The 14957-nt window shown below is 45.5% G+C and overlaps 1 protein-coding gene across 6 annotated transcripts in view; it reads right to left on the bottom strand.

Moving 5' to 3' along the window:
- Positions 1-14957, bottom strand: part of CRACR2B (calcium release activated channel regulator 2B) — a 47580-nt gene that overhangs the window by 29273 nt on the left and 3350 nt on the right. For 2 of the 6 annotated variants that reach the window (XM_069017028.1, XM_069017027.1), the window contains exon 1: positions 12759-12808. The exons of 3 other annotated variants lie outside the window; for them this stretch is intronic. In XM_069017028.1, the coding sequence (XP_068873129.1) occupies positions 12759-12793 (35 nt within the window). In that variant the 5' untranslated portion in view covers positions 12794-12808. Of the gene's footprint in view, positions 1-9746; positions 9829-12758; positions 12809-14957 lie in introns of those variants that run through there. One more of the 6 variants, XM_069017031.1, reaches the window with a different exon arrangement.

Genomic DNA, 14957 nt, shown 5'->3' on the forward strand with positions numbered 1-14957 from the left:
TTCTCTCTTGCTCTTTCTCAAACAAACCCTCCAACCAAGCATTTTTTGTGTTATGGAGCCAACACAGCAAAATTTGGAGACTAAAATTAGATTCTATACATTAGCTGGACAGTCAGCTTCTTCTGATGGCAAGTCTGTGTGTGTAAGTAGTAAAGAAGTCAGAAACAACACCAGCTTGCTTTTCATATTCAAGTAAAAATGGCAAAGCTGGCCTTGAAAGAAAAACAAAAAAGGACCCAAATTTCTTATGCTGACTAGATTTTACAGGTGATTATGGTGAGGAATAACAGCCACACTAGTGAATGATAATTATTGGCTTCTACAGGCCACCTTCCTGAAGGTTTTTTCCAGACCCATTCCTTTTGCAAAGATACAGCCTCAGCACAAGCAGCACCCTGTACCAGACAGCAGCAGGGGTGGAAAGCAAAAGGGATTTCAAAGCAAGAGCCATGACAGGATTGTAGAAAATAGCCAGAATAAGAAAAGGCACAAGTAAGCAATGTTTTCTAAAACATCCCTCTAGCTGCCTAAGAGACACCAAGGTCCCCAGAAGTAAAGATGACCTTACTTTTTAATTTTCATCTCCATCAGTTCTAGAGCAGCCCATGCAGTTGACGTCTCCCCATCTTTGCTGCAGCAAACAAAAGGTGGTGCAAGGAGGATGTTGTGTTCTCTCTCAGAGACATTTTTTTGAAGCTGAAATCCAACCCATTACATCCCTACCTCTAGCATTTCCTCATTTTATCAAAAGCCCAGCTGCACTGTAGCTCCCAAACACTGGCTGAGTTAAAAGCCTCTTAATTAGAAGAGCTGTGAGCCTGACATGGACAAAAGTCTGAAAGGATTTCACTCGTGTAAGAGACCAAGCCCATTAATTCAATGTTCAGAGCAGGAAGTCTCTTGTCCAAGCTGCTTCAAGTGGCTTCAAGCCAGATGTGGCTTTTTCAATGGTGAGACAGCACTTGTAGAGGAACAAAGCAGCAAATAAGAGAGAGCCGCAGCAAGCAAAATACATTGCAGCTCTGATGGACTTCTCTCCCAGAAGCCTGTGACTGAGAAGTTCTTCCTCTCTATCCCTGTTTGTAAGGGCACTGAGTGGTGTAGGTGGGGCACAAAGCAGATCTCAGTCTAACAAGTGCTGTCATACCTTCCCAGATCATCACTGTAAAGTACTGGGGCAGCAGCTTCATCAGCACAATGCACAACATCACAGAAGGACCACTTTGAAAGAGGCTGAGGTCACTGGAGTACCAGAAATGTGGACTGGTATCTAAAAGTGAGGCAAGCAGAGCTGGCTTAAGTGCAGAAAGATCAGCTTGGGAAAAACCACGCTTGCCTAACACAAGGGGCAAAGGCAGAGAAGATATGTACAGGCAGCTAATGCTTTTGGTCAGGCAAACCTGCCAGGCTCTGCCAGAGAGATGAAGTCAAGCCACCTCCAGTGACAAAGCCAGTGGTTTTTACCAAAACTTCTTGTCAGAATTAGTTTTTCCAGGTCCCTTCTGGCAGGAAAAGGTAGTTTTTCAGTCAGCATCAGTAAGAATTAATTTCCACACCTAACCTGGAGTCAGGACAATCTCTGCATCTTGAGCTGTTGATTTCCATCATAAAAAGGTGTGCAAGGGGTCACAGCAGAGTTTGTCTAGCCCGACATCCTGCCCTCAACAGTGGCCGTAAATGGATGGTGAAGGAAGAGTTACAGCAGGGCAAGCAAATAGAAGACTTCCCTAAAGACATCTGCCAACTACTAGCCACTGTCAGCCTGGGGCAATTCCTGAGCCACATGGTTCCTTCCTTATCTTCCAAGACACTTGTCCAGCTTCCCTTTGAAACCGTATGAAAACATTCACTGTTCCCATGAACATGCTGATAGAAACAGGGTGCCTGCTGCAGCCAGGGAGTGCTGACAAAGCTTCATGGGACTATTTTTTGGGGTAGACAGTTTGACCATCATCAACTCCACAAGAACTGAAGTCCCAGCTTCAGTTCAAATGAGTTCTCAACCACCTTCACCTCTGGGAACTGTGTTGGAGACCAAAAATTCCCTTCTCAGGGCCTGGGAGATCTAATAGGAAGATGGAAATGCCAGGAATCTAGGGGGCTCCAATCGCCCTGGTGTACAATGTTCTTCTTCAGCCCTGTCTTCCCCCACCCCACGGGTTTGTCTGCCTGTGCTCAAGGTCAGCTCTGATACTGCACAGTCCAGCTTTGGATGGCGTCCAACACCTGAAAAACCTGATACAGAGCTATGGATTGCACCAGTTAACTCCTGCCATAGTATGTGCTGGGGCTTAGCAAGCAAAAATTCACCTGCTCCTGCAAGACAACTTTCCCAGAGTCTGGAAAGCAAACACAGGTATTCTCAGACACAGCACAAAACAGGAGATCGCCTGGCATAAAGACAGCTAGCACCAGCTCTTGTATTTCTACACCAAGGAAACTCAGACCAGTCTTACATGACTATTTTAACTACCTGAGGCATTAACTGAGATTTGTCCTGTGCAAAGCTGTGGCAGAAAGTCAGCTGGATCCCATGGGCTTGGCATTCTTTGGGGAAATCATACTACTTGAATTTTAATCCTGACTCAGCTGGCTATATGGCCTTGCGTAACTCACGTCACCTGCCTATGCCTACAGACTGTCAGCTCTTCCAGTTTGGTTCCTAATGCTTGTGACAGCTGGTACTTTAGGACTCAGTATCTGGAGACTGATAATTACATGTGAAACACAAGCATCAAAACAGTTTCAAAGTCTCAAAGCTGAAGAATGAAAAACTTGAACACACAAACCACAAATTTCAACAAACAGAAGAACAGACCCAAGTAGCTTTTTCTGGAAAAGGGAGGTCCTACTTTCAAGGTAGCACTACAGGGTCATAATTTCCAATTTATTGTCTCAGAAAGCTGCTTCTTGTAGCTGTAAGCAGTGTTAAAGAGGTAAGGAAAGTCATGGATAAAATGCTATCAACAGCCAAGCCCTTATCTAGGTGACCCTGACCACCATGTGCGCATGACAACTTTGGGGTGCTGCTATTTCCTTTTTGTTTTTTCCACGGCCCAATGACAAGGAGGAAAGGAAAGTGAGGAGTGCAGCCAAATATCCACAGCTGGTCCTTAGATGACCCTAGTCACTGCAGGGCATTGTGCACACACTGAATACGCTGCATTCCTAGCAGTCCTCCCCAGTGCAAGACAATGAACCAACAGTTAATGAAGGAGGGAAAAACTAAGCACAACTGGCTAAATGGCTTACCCAGGATTACAGAACAAGGCCAGTGTTTGGGTCCTGTAGAGGGAACCTATAAGGGAAAGCAGGTTTTTGCTTTCCTGTACCACTGAATTTTTGGTGACAGAGTGGCAGAAGGGAATATTAAAGAAGAATCATTACAGGCACAGAGTAGGTGTCCAAGGTGTACCACAAACTAAAGTGCTCAGATACTTGCTGGGAGGTTTCCCAAAAAACATCCTCCTGTATCTCTGCCTAAGACAATATTATTAGAAACAACAAAACCACCCCCATACTAAAGCTAAATATTTAAGCCATTTATTTAAACAAATCAAAAGAACATGCACCCTTTCCTTTCCACTCCTGATGCAGGAAAATAAGTCTTGCAACTTCAAAGGAAGGAATTCACCAGGTGTTTAGGTCACATTAATTACACTCCTAGTGCATATGCTGGGTGAGACAGGTTTGATCCCATACATGAGAAGATATGACACAAAGAGGAGATGAAGGGCTGCGTAAGGGATCACTGCAGCAGAAGGCTGTTGCCTCAGCAAATTACAAATGCACAACAAAAGCAGGCCAAGATGCAGTAGGTACAAAGCATTTGTTGCTTGGTCATGGAATGGAAGCATCACTCAAGAGCAGGTGAGCAACAGATAAATTTCACAAGAAAAGGGCAATAAAATCTTCACAGGTCCTTATACCATTTTATATCAAGCATATGCCACCTGCTCTGTTTGTTCTACCTACCTTTTGCTCCCAAGGTTTTGAAAGCTAGCAATTGCTATAAAAAGTGCCCATTGTAGGTCACAGTCACATCTACACATGCCAGATTTTGTGGTACTGTGAGATTCAGTGATCACATATGGGTATTTACAATTATCATCCTAGTTGCGGGCATATGCACTGACAAAAATCACAGCCATGCCAAACTAACCAGGTGAAGGCAGAGCAGAGATCTTGCCAGGGAAAGACGCTGACCCCTGTAGCAAACTGGCTTCCACAGATACTGAATTTCCAAAAGCTGCTCAAAGGAGCTGGGTACTCACTCGACAAAAATTATTTTAAAAGGCTCTGCAAGGCTCAGCCCAAAAAGGGTGGGAGAAGAGCAAAAAGAAAGTACTTATTTCTCTGGTGTACTTTGTTCAAAATTAATTTTGCTCTTTCCCTTCTCTAGGAAATTTGTTTCCGTTGTTTGGAATTTGTTTGGGTGGTTGTTGGGTTCTCCCTTCCCAAAGGGAATGGCAGGAAAAGAAATACACTGAAAAATGAGAAAAACATCATTGTTTTGTGAAAGTTTTTTCTTTAAAAAAACCTAAGAAACCCATACACACCCTGGGCAGAAAGCCTGAAATCAGGTGTTCATATCTAGAGCTACACTTTACTCTCTCTCTTTTAATTGCCTGCACTTGACTGTATCCCTTTAAGGAAACAGGAACAAATCCAGGAACCTTTGTGTTGTTTATTCAGCAGGGGATTAGCCCAGCCTGATAGCCCCGAGCTAACCCGTGCTGCAATATCTTGGATGACTTCATCATGGGATTTGCCAATAGGATAAGAGGTATATCCCAGAAACACTGACAGGTTCAAGAGCCTTCATCATTCTGAAGAGCTACTTAAAAAGAGGCTCTGCTGCAATTCACCATTTCCCTCACCAAAGATCATCAAAGAGGAATTTACCATTATCAACTTCTTGATCTTTGCTAAAAAAACTTGCCATGGGGAAAGTTGCTTGATTCAGACTCTATGCTCGTATCACCAAGCAACCTGAGAGTGGTAATGGTTCTCTTTTTCCATTTCAAGAGGCGAACAAATAAACTTCTTAAATCTGCACTCACTCATGCTTCCCGATTCAACAGCACAACAGAAACCACCGACCGTGCCAAGAGCTATCAACATATGAAGTGTGCAACACAGATAGGTATCTACAACATCCCAAAACAACATCGTTCACCCCAGAAATTGCCACAAATCCTCCATCACCCCCTTATGCTGCTCCCCGGCTTTGGCATCGCCAGCCAGTGGCATTTTGCAGCTCTCTCACACTGGCACAGCATTGGCACTGCAAATGTTTGCACTGGAACCTCTCCTACTAATTGGGGTTTTGGCTTTGTTGGGTTGTTTTGCTTCAGGAATGGAGAGAGAAAGCATCAGTTTTTCCTCTAATAATATTTGGGCCAAGAGTTAATTCTCAGCAATTAAAAACAAAATCCAAACCACATTTTTTCCATAAACAGCTAATGGTCTTGGATCTGTCAGTGTCTAGCACACAGCTGATTTTTCAGAAAATAAAGAGCATGCCTGCAATAAGAGATGACAAATAACAGCTAGTTTGAAAACAAATAATTCTCATTAATTCCTTTACTTTATAAAGGCTTACAGGTTTTCTGAAACTTTTCTTTAAAGAGACAGGATAGAGCATTACATCACATAAGGATTCACCTTATATACTGCAGCATTAGCTGAACACCATTAACAGTGCTGTGAAGTTGGAGGTAGACGCTGCTTGGAGTTCAGCAAACAGAAATTAGATCATGCCTAACACCAAGTATGTTGACCACAGAATATGTGCCCTGCAGGTGATACCTATGGAACAGGCAGGTAGGCAGGAGGCAAAGAAACTTTGTTTGCCAGCTCAGATGTGGGAAAAAGAGGATAGAAGAGGACTTTGTGCTTGACATCAGATATGCTGGATCATTTTTGATTCAAAGCAAAAGCTGAACACCGGGAGCCCAGGCTAAAGAGATACCTGCTCTCTTCTACTCCTCTTTTCCAGGGATTGTTGAGTAGGTAGGAATGCCCCATAAGGAAGACAAGATCCAAACCTAAGCTGGCATTTAAAGCTCTTCAGGAAATGACATAAATCCAGGACAGGTCCTCAGCTTGTTTAATGGAACATGAGTGGCAATTCCATCCTGCCTTACCTGCCCCTTAAGAGAAGGGAGCACTTGCATGCACAGCAAGTCAGCATCCTTCTGCTGGGCTCATGCCCATGAACAGCTAAGGTGTCATCAAGGAAAAAAGGACCTCAGCTGCTGTGGCTCAGCAGGGACACATCAGGAGAAACGCTGCTGAGGAGACTCCTTTCTCACCCTGCAAGCAACAGATGCACGGGGTACATGAGGCTCTTCCCCAGCCCTCAGGAAAGCAACCACACTTGGTGTCCTGCAGACAAAGATTCAGGCTGAAAGCAGGCACACCTCAGTCCTGTGCTGGCAGAGGGCCAGACACACTTCATCAGTGAAGTATTCTAAAGGCAAAATTATGCAGAAACAGCCTTTTGTTTAATAAATGGATAAAAGATTCTAAAGGATACACAAAGCTTCAAATGCTAAAATTTGGGGGTTGTGGAGTTGCCTGTGTAACCAATTCCTGAATGGCAGAGATGGTGAAGAATTGTCCTCAGTCACTGCCTTCTTTAAGAAAAGAATCCAGGAGCCTCCAATTAAGCCGGTGATGGCATTGGCACATCAAACAGAAGGAAGCACTTCTCTACAAACCCCTGAAGTGTGGGACTTACTAACAAGAGATGCTGAGGACACCACAGGCATTCATGAGCTGAAGAAGTGGCTGTTCGGTTCTGCTCCGAGTTTGTCTGTGAATGACTATTACACAAAATAGCCATTTTGGTGAAAATTTTCTGATTCACAAATAGCAAAAAGAGGGTCCTAGGAAAATATCATCCCATTTTTATGCTGGGAAGATGAGGGTATCTGCCATTAGCTGCTGTAGGAGACATGGGGTTGGTTCAGCCTGGCTGTTCCTCAGCATGAATAGGGGCTGCTGGTTGACCAAAAGGACCACAGCGTTTGCTGCATTTTCACCAGCAACAGTCCTCTGAACGGCACTTGGTACTCCAACAGCCAAAGGCCAGGCTTCTCCCCACAGCTGTCATGGCCATCATGGGTACTGACATTGACTCAGTTCTTCCTCTGAGTCCTCAGATTCTAGCTGCCTATGTCATACCAGAACAAAGATTTTCCTTTCCAACAAGAAGCTGAATCTCTACATGACAGCCTCACACCTTGTCTCACACCCAGGATCCCTCCTGGGCTGCTGTTACCTGTGCACACTTACCCAGCAGAGTCACTGTTTAAGTCAGTCACCCGCTCTAGGCTTCTTTTGAGTAGTTGTTACCTTTGTTGTAAGAGAGAGAAACAACTGGCATTGCTTCATGGAGGATGAACTTTCTGCCACCCAGCCTCAGGATGCTGAGCAAGAAAAGTGTTCATGACTTCCTGCAGGTGATTCCCAATCTTGTTCTGCCACTTCTTCATTAAATTTCCCATCAGCAAACCACTGACTTGAGCTCAAGCCACTCCTGGCCAGCTGCAAGTTTTCCTCAGCCACTTCAGTGCCCTCTTTGTGCAAAGGCTACAGATCCCATGACAATGCCATCTCACCTGGAGTACCACAGGTGTAAGCTCAGAGAAGTTCACCAGAGCCTCACCTTTGTTGATCAAGATCCTTTGTCTTGAAATCAGCCTCACACAAACAGAAATTCATAGCCTTATGTTGTCCTCAGATTGCTCCCCCAGCATACACAAGCACAGATAAAATATCAAACCACAACACCAGACTGCCCAATCCTTTTCTCCTCTCCCCTTTCCAGGGAGAAACTTCTTTCTGGTAAAACATTCACATTGTTTACTGAATACATGTGGTAAACAGTGATTTCTCCTCCAGCTGAGCCAGCAAGTTCTCTGCAGCACCTGAAACCTCCTTACCCTGAGGGCTGGGTACAACTGCGGGGGGCGAGGGGGGGGATGCAAGAAGTTCAAGCATCTTTCCCTCATCCCAAGAAATTCTCCTCCAATATTTTGAGGACTGGACACCACTATCTCACCCCCATATTTTCGAGGTTACATGTTAGCAATGGGATTAGCTGGAAAAGCTTTACCTCACTATTCTGAACCTGCCAGATGCACTTAAAAAACAGAAAAGGTTTGCAAATATTTATAAGCAGGAATGAGTATGGAAAGGATTCCTAGGCACCACAGCTCCCTGTACAAGCATCTCTCTGGCTGATGCTGTATTGGTTTTGCCCAGGAGGGATGCATGGACAGTTTGACCTTTCTGCAAATGTTAAAACAACAAACAGAGCCGAGGCAGGTGGGTGAAGCCAATTTTCAAGAAGATGGTTAACCCATTCTCTACCTCCCAGAGAGGAAAATTGCCCTGGTCACATGTGTGTGACACTTGGTTACCTCTCACCTCTTCATCTACTTGCCAGGAGTGGGTATAAAGGTAAAAATCCACTCCTTCCTGTGAGCTAAGGAGGTGTTGGCTGTGCAAAACACCTTTCCTGAAATACCAGTGTAACCTATGCACTGGAAAAGGGTGAAGTCCATGCCCTGAGTAGAGATACCTCTTGGCTGTCAGACCACTGAGGGGAACACAGGTAAAGTCTTGAATCCAAATATCACCACTCCCCATCCCAAAAGAAGAAAGGATCAGTCTGAATGTACAAGAATTCCAGGATCTAGTACAAGATATCAGAAATATCCTCTCCTCATTCAGAGGGGACAATCACAACAAAATACTAAAAGCCTCAGACCTCTACAAGACAGAAAACTAGAGAAAGTTTTGAGCAGCCACAAGCCTTGAACTGCTCCTCCACAAAGCAGGATAACACTGGCACCTGAAGGGCACCTTCTCCTGGCACACCAGGCACAGCTTAGTGCAAGGAGCAATCAGAGCAAGGGACAGCATTTGAAGCAAAGTTGGGAGCAGATGCCATTTTTGTTCAACATGTACAACTGTTCGGGGAAAAGCAGAATTACTGGAGCGGGGTTGGGGGGATATTCTTCTCTTTGACAAAAGCTGTCACTGAGTCAGAAGCCCACAGCAGGAACAGTGATGTGGGATTACAAAAAGGGGTGGAGGGGAATAGGGGAGTAGCTATGCTTATGAGAGATAGTGGGAAATTTCCTGCCAAATGCTTTTAAAGAAAAATTTCTAGTTGTCTTCAAAAAGCACGTAGCAGAAAAACTGTAGTTTTTAAACTGACCAGCTCAAGACATCTATTTCTTAGAAAAAAAAAAACCAACACAATCTCATACATTCTAATATTCAGCTATTATTCCAAACCAGCAGTTCCCCAAATCAGTAAGTCACCAGAATCAGTTAAGCATCTTGCAGAACCACATCAGAACTGAGAGCAAGTTTCTTCAGTTCAGCATTTGCTAAGACCTCGAGTGATCCAAACAGAAGCATTAATTAATTAAGCACCCCCAGCTCTTGAAAACCAATTAATAAATTTTCCTTTCTCTGTCATGGGAATAACAACTGGCTTTTGCAGTGATATACAAATGCCACTGCACTCAGTGAGCTCCACTCTGCTGCTTTAGAGCAAAAGCAGGAAGTCGGAACAGAAAATTCCTAGGGAGAAACTCTGCTGAGACACGGCAACTCGCAAACTCATCCAGACTTCCTGCTAAAATAATTCTTTGCTCAAATGACAGAGGCTTTCTTCCCTCCCCTCCACCCCATTTTGTCTCTCTGCAGGTGTCCCCAAATACCTCGAGCAGCAGGACAGTGTTGCTCCCCTTCTCTGGAAGCAGCAGTATATTCCACAGCAAAAAGCTAGCGGGGAAGGAACACCGCCACTGTAAATAGAGGATCGGAGCCGGTCCAAGCCGGGAGGTGTGGTTTGCACTGCTCCCTACGCATCTCAGCCCCTTTCCAACACAGCCTAGTAGCCCTCAGTTCAGAAAGCAGCATGAGAAAACCTGTCCTTGAGCTTCCAAGGTAAATTCTTTGTAATCCTGCCTTGCACACAGCTTCGAAGAAGGGCTGGTTTCTGAGCTGCCTTAGGCAAGAGAGGAAGAAGGGGTAGGAAAGCAGATGATCCTCCATCTCATATTGAACTTACCTTCCCTGAGAAACTCTAGCTGTGCTTGTACTTAGCTTGCTGTCTTCCCCCCAACCAACTTCGATCAGGGAAGTCCTGCCTCAAGTTTAACTCCACTTTTTACAAGGCTGGCAACCAGTTTCACACAGAGAAGCACAGAGAACTGAGGAAAAGAGTAAAGCAAAGCATAAGATGACAGGGCAAGGAACACGTTTCCAAAGCACACAAACAGGGGTGGGGTGCTCATCCCAGGACTGTCTCACTAAAGCAGCCAGAGATGCCACCCTCTCTCCTGCCACTGACCAGAGCACCACTCTGTCCCACAGCATCCCGAAAAGGAAGCAAAGCCATCCCTGCCTGCTGACAGCTGGAAATGCTTACAGGGATTTGTTGCTCAGTGGCAGCTCCAGAGTCTCCAGGCAGCATGAAGATGCTCTCAGTGGTGTCAGCTCCCACTAGTTAAGCCTGAGGTCCTCTCAGGAAAGGTGACAAAGGAAAGGAAAAAAAGAGAGTGTTGAGACCCTGGCAGCCTGGCTCTTTATCACCTGGTATGGTTTTGTGCCCTTTTCTCACCCCTACCCCAAAGGCCTCTTTTGCCCAGAAAACAAGCTTTGCCATATAAGTCATGAGCAGGAAAGCCCACCCTCCACAGAGAGGAAAACCCCCTCCTCCACCAGTTCCCACTGAGAAGACACCAGCTGGTATCTGAACAGCAGAGACCTCATCAACCTGCAGAGAGGAGTTCCAAACAACCCCATTCTCCCTGCAGCAAGCAAATGGGACCTGCAGAAGGCAAAGACGGGTCCTTCCGTATTATTTTAAGATGGTTATTTCAAAACCCAGACTAAAAAATGGACATGAAGCCTACTACAATCACAATTGCCTTTACTAGAGGTTTAACAGGGCCAGAGAGCTCCACTGAGCCACCTGGGAGGGCTCTGTGCTAGCAGAGGGCAGCTCTGCTCCACTCAGACAGAATGATCACTTCTCCATTCCTCATAGGCTCAGCTTTGCCTCAGCTGCAGGACCCCAAATCCCCTGGGGCAGGCTCTAACAGTGCAGCTGTGGCAAAAAAACCAATAAAAGCAAACAAACCCATACCAAGTGAGGCATCTGCCTCCGAGCAGGAGGGTTTACTCACCATTTTGTTCACCATTGCTGCAGAAGACTTGCTTGACACTGACCCATGATCTTGGCTGGGATGATGCTAGAACAGCACAGAAAAGGGAGGAAACTGCTTCCCTGCACCTTGCACCCTGTCCTGTCTCTAATCTCCTCCTGGGGTTCTTTATAAAGGTTCTTTTAGTACTGACCACAACAAAAAGGCTTATAAAACACACAAAAAAACCCCCAAAACCCCACACTTTGGAGGCACATTAATGAATCCTTAGTGTTACATGGATAAAGGTCAGGAACTACAAAAAGTTATGGTTCCCATAGTAATGCTAATTCAACCATACTGCACATCCTGTGTATTTAGTGGTACACATTGAAAAGAAAAAAGCTTCATCTACCAATGCTTAAAAGGTTTTTGATTTAGTAAAGACACTTGAATACTACCCCCCACACGCAACATTTATTGCTCAGAGCAGTGGATTTTCAGATTGAATTGGATTAAGCCAATCTAAGCATCACTACAGCTCCCCATATTTAGGGCAATAGGAAGAGCTCTCAAGCATGATTACAGACTGAACATTATTTGCCCAACCTGAACAGAGGAAAGGGACCCAGGCATTAGAGTGACTTGAGTCATCAAATCGCAGTCAGTGCAGATTCTGCACTTGGATGCAGCAGGGACTAGGTAAGAAGAGAGGGGAGACAATAACCAAGCAAGCCCCCCCCATAACTAGCAGGTGTTAATCCATTCCTGTGAACACTCATTTATTTGATGCCGACAGCTTGATATATCCTGCCTGGTATCCCAACTCACAAGTCTGAGAACAGGTGAACTACAGCCATGCTGACCTTTTTCCGGCACAAATCCATGTATTGCTCTGCTCTCCCAGCTCCTGAGGCCTCATCTCCATGTTTGCATAAAGCCCACACCACTCTTCCAGAGGGAACAGCCACAAGTGGTCCATTTGCATTTAGCGGCTTCAACTGAGCAACCTGATTTGCATAGGAAGCGAAAGACTCTTTGTGCCATAGGAAATTCATTAAATCAAAGGGGTTTGAGCACCTCTGCTGGAGCAGAGGATTACCCCTCTGGCTACATATCTGGGAGAAAGGAAAGGTAGAGCAGGCATTTTGCAAACTCCTTAAAGAGTAAAGAGGGTAAGGAAGAAGGAAAGCAGCTCTCAAGCACAGGAGCAAAGTGCGCAACGGAAGAAACGTACATTTGTGAGGGCACCCACATGTCCTTTCTCCCTCCAGTAAATCTGAAATTTTTCCCTAGTTCCCATGATCTCAGACAGAAGGGCACAGTTCAGGACAACAGGTATTTCAGAACTTCAAAAACCAAAGGAGAAGAGAGAGACACTCCTGCTGAAGAGGTTCTCAGCCCTGCTAGACACCAGGGCACCCACACAGCCCTGCTCGGAGGGCACTGAGCTGATGGAGCTGCCACGGAGAAACATCCACACCTGCAGCAGGACACAGGCACACAGAGCAGAAGTCCTTCTGCCCACAGGGTAACTGGGTGGCTGTCCCTTCACTCACACCCTCAGGCCCTTGCACTCACCTTCCCTGTTGGGCTCCAGCATGAAATCTCCACATTTTAAAGAGGCTTTGCCACCCTCCCCGCAGCCTGGCTATTCCTCTGAGCTGCACAAATTCCAGTCAGCATCTAGCCACACCTGCCAAGGGTAACAAGGTTTTGGTCATGCTTTATCTTATCCAAGCAATGATGACGCTTGTCTTTCTTCTTGGGCAAAGCTCAGTAGCTCAGCACCTGCCAAGGAGGGGAGCTGGGCAAGGGCCAGGAGCTTCAGCCTGCAGCAATTCACCCCAGAGCAGGATGGCTCTGCTGGCCTGCCTGTCCCACCCCACAAAAAATGGGCATTTAGTCCACAAACTAGGGCTGTGGGGAACATAAGGCTCAGCAGTACTTACACTTCTTGTCTGACCTTCATCTCAGGTGCTGGCACAGGCACACAGCTCACCTTCCCTAGACACAATACAGCCCCACCAGTCTTTGCCAATAGACAAAACAGTATTTTACAGGGAGCCAGACCACTTGTCTGGAGACAAGACTTCAACATCTGTCATGCTGTCAACCTATAAGTCACCTACATCTTCAGTTCTCAGCTGGAGATGAGCTTGGTTTTCTCCTCTTCATTTTCCAAAGGGGAGAAGAGGGGAAACTGAGGCAGATAAAAGCATTACTCTTACAGATGTTATGCTGAATGAAATGGAGAGGAATTCAGCTACTGTAACAGTGAGGGCCACCAAGTTCCTGTAGGATGTGTTAGATCTGCCTCCTTGCACTTGCACCTCTGCCCAGCTGCCACCATGCTCAGCCAAAGGTTTACAGCTACACTGCAAGCTTGCTGTCTCCTTTTCCAGAGGCTGGACTCACCTAGCTATATCCAAACATAGCTGAATTTTTCCCAAAAGGTTTGCTTTCCACAGCCTAAATGACATTCTGCAATTTTATTTTCAACACCACACAGCTACCAGTTCTAGTCATCCAAAGGTCTGCAAATATCCTGCCTGTTATTCACTGGAAGAGCTTGAGGTAGGAAGCAATAAACAGGTAGGTACGTTACCTTTATTGCACAGTTACAATAATTAGGCTTTTTTCAAGCCTTCACTGCCCTACTTCACTTTCATCCAGCACATGTGCTAAAGGCTAATTCTTTCAAAAATCTGTAGAATAGGTCTTCAGAGCTTTCCCCTTATTCATAGTCTCATCTCTCCAGAAACACAGGTTGCCTCAGCCTGTGATACATCACCTGCTGTGAGCAGGCGCATCTGCCAGGATCTTACCAACAACACAAATTCAAGCCAGCCCCAAGCCCACAGAGTGCTGGACCACCACAGCAAATCTCAGGAGATTCACAGCTCCCAGGCTCATTTTCAGAGCTCTCCTGCCATCCCCAGAACAACACAAGCTTTTCCTGCAGAGCTTTCAGGTATGTGTAATCCTCAGACATCCTTCTGAACCAGTCAGCCCCTTCCACATAGATGGGGCCAGGAACTGGTGCAGAAGAGTGATACGAAGTCCTGTACCAGCAGAGAATGAAGGTACAGAAGTAGAGGCAAGAGCTCCTCCTTCAGATGACATCTCTGCTAAATTAACTGCAATCACACACTTCACTGGAGGGAAAGCAGGGGTGTTACAAACCTCCTTGCTCTCGCTCTTTTTACTTGACAGATTTTCCTCCAGTTATGCCAAGCAGATAAGAACACTGTATCCTTCCAAAGCATTGCACCATACCTCATTTCCTCCAAAACAGACCTATGATTAAAGCCACAGTCTCTGAGAGCACAAGACAGTATTTGTTGCTGCTGTAGTGCTCTGTGACACACGATTAAGAGAAAAATATTTGGTTAAAAAGTTTACTGAGCTTTCCAGTTGTGTTACCCCAATCTGAACTAAGCAAAGGAAAGCCCACCATGGCTCCAGACTTCGTTTCAAAGTCCACAGTTACCACAACCCACCAACAACACACCACTGCTTTTGGTGTTGTTTTCTCCCAAAGCTCACAACATTTGTTATTTCTCTTGAGGCACCTAGGTCCTGCAGTCAGGTGAAATACTGAGATTCAAGCATTCCTGGCAGCTTATACAGATATGCAGAAATTTCCAAGACAATCAGAAATCAGCAGGAGAAAGAATTTTTTTTAAAAAAAGCCATATTTATGTCATTTCATGTTTTTTTTTTCTTGTGTGGCTGATGGTATTTAAAAGCTTAGGGTTGGCAAACCTTTCGAACATG

Source organism: Aphelocoma coerulescens, chromosome 5 (genome assembly GCF_041296385.1).
Source record: "Aphelocoma coerulescens isolate FSJ_1873_10779 chromosome 5, UR_Acoe_1.0, whole genome shotgun sequence".
Taxonomy (NCBI): domain Eukaryota; kingdom Metazoa; phylum Chordata; class Aves; order Passeriformes; family Corvidae; genus Aphelocoma; species Aphelocoma coerulescens.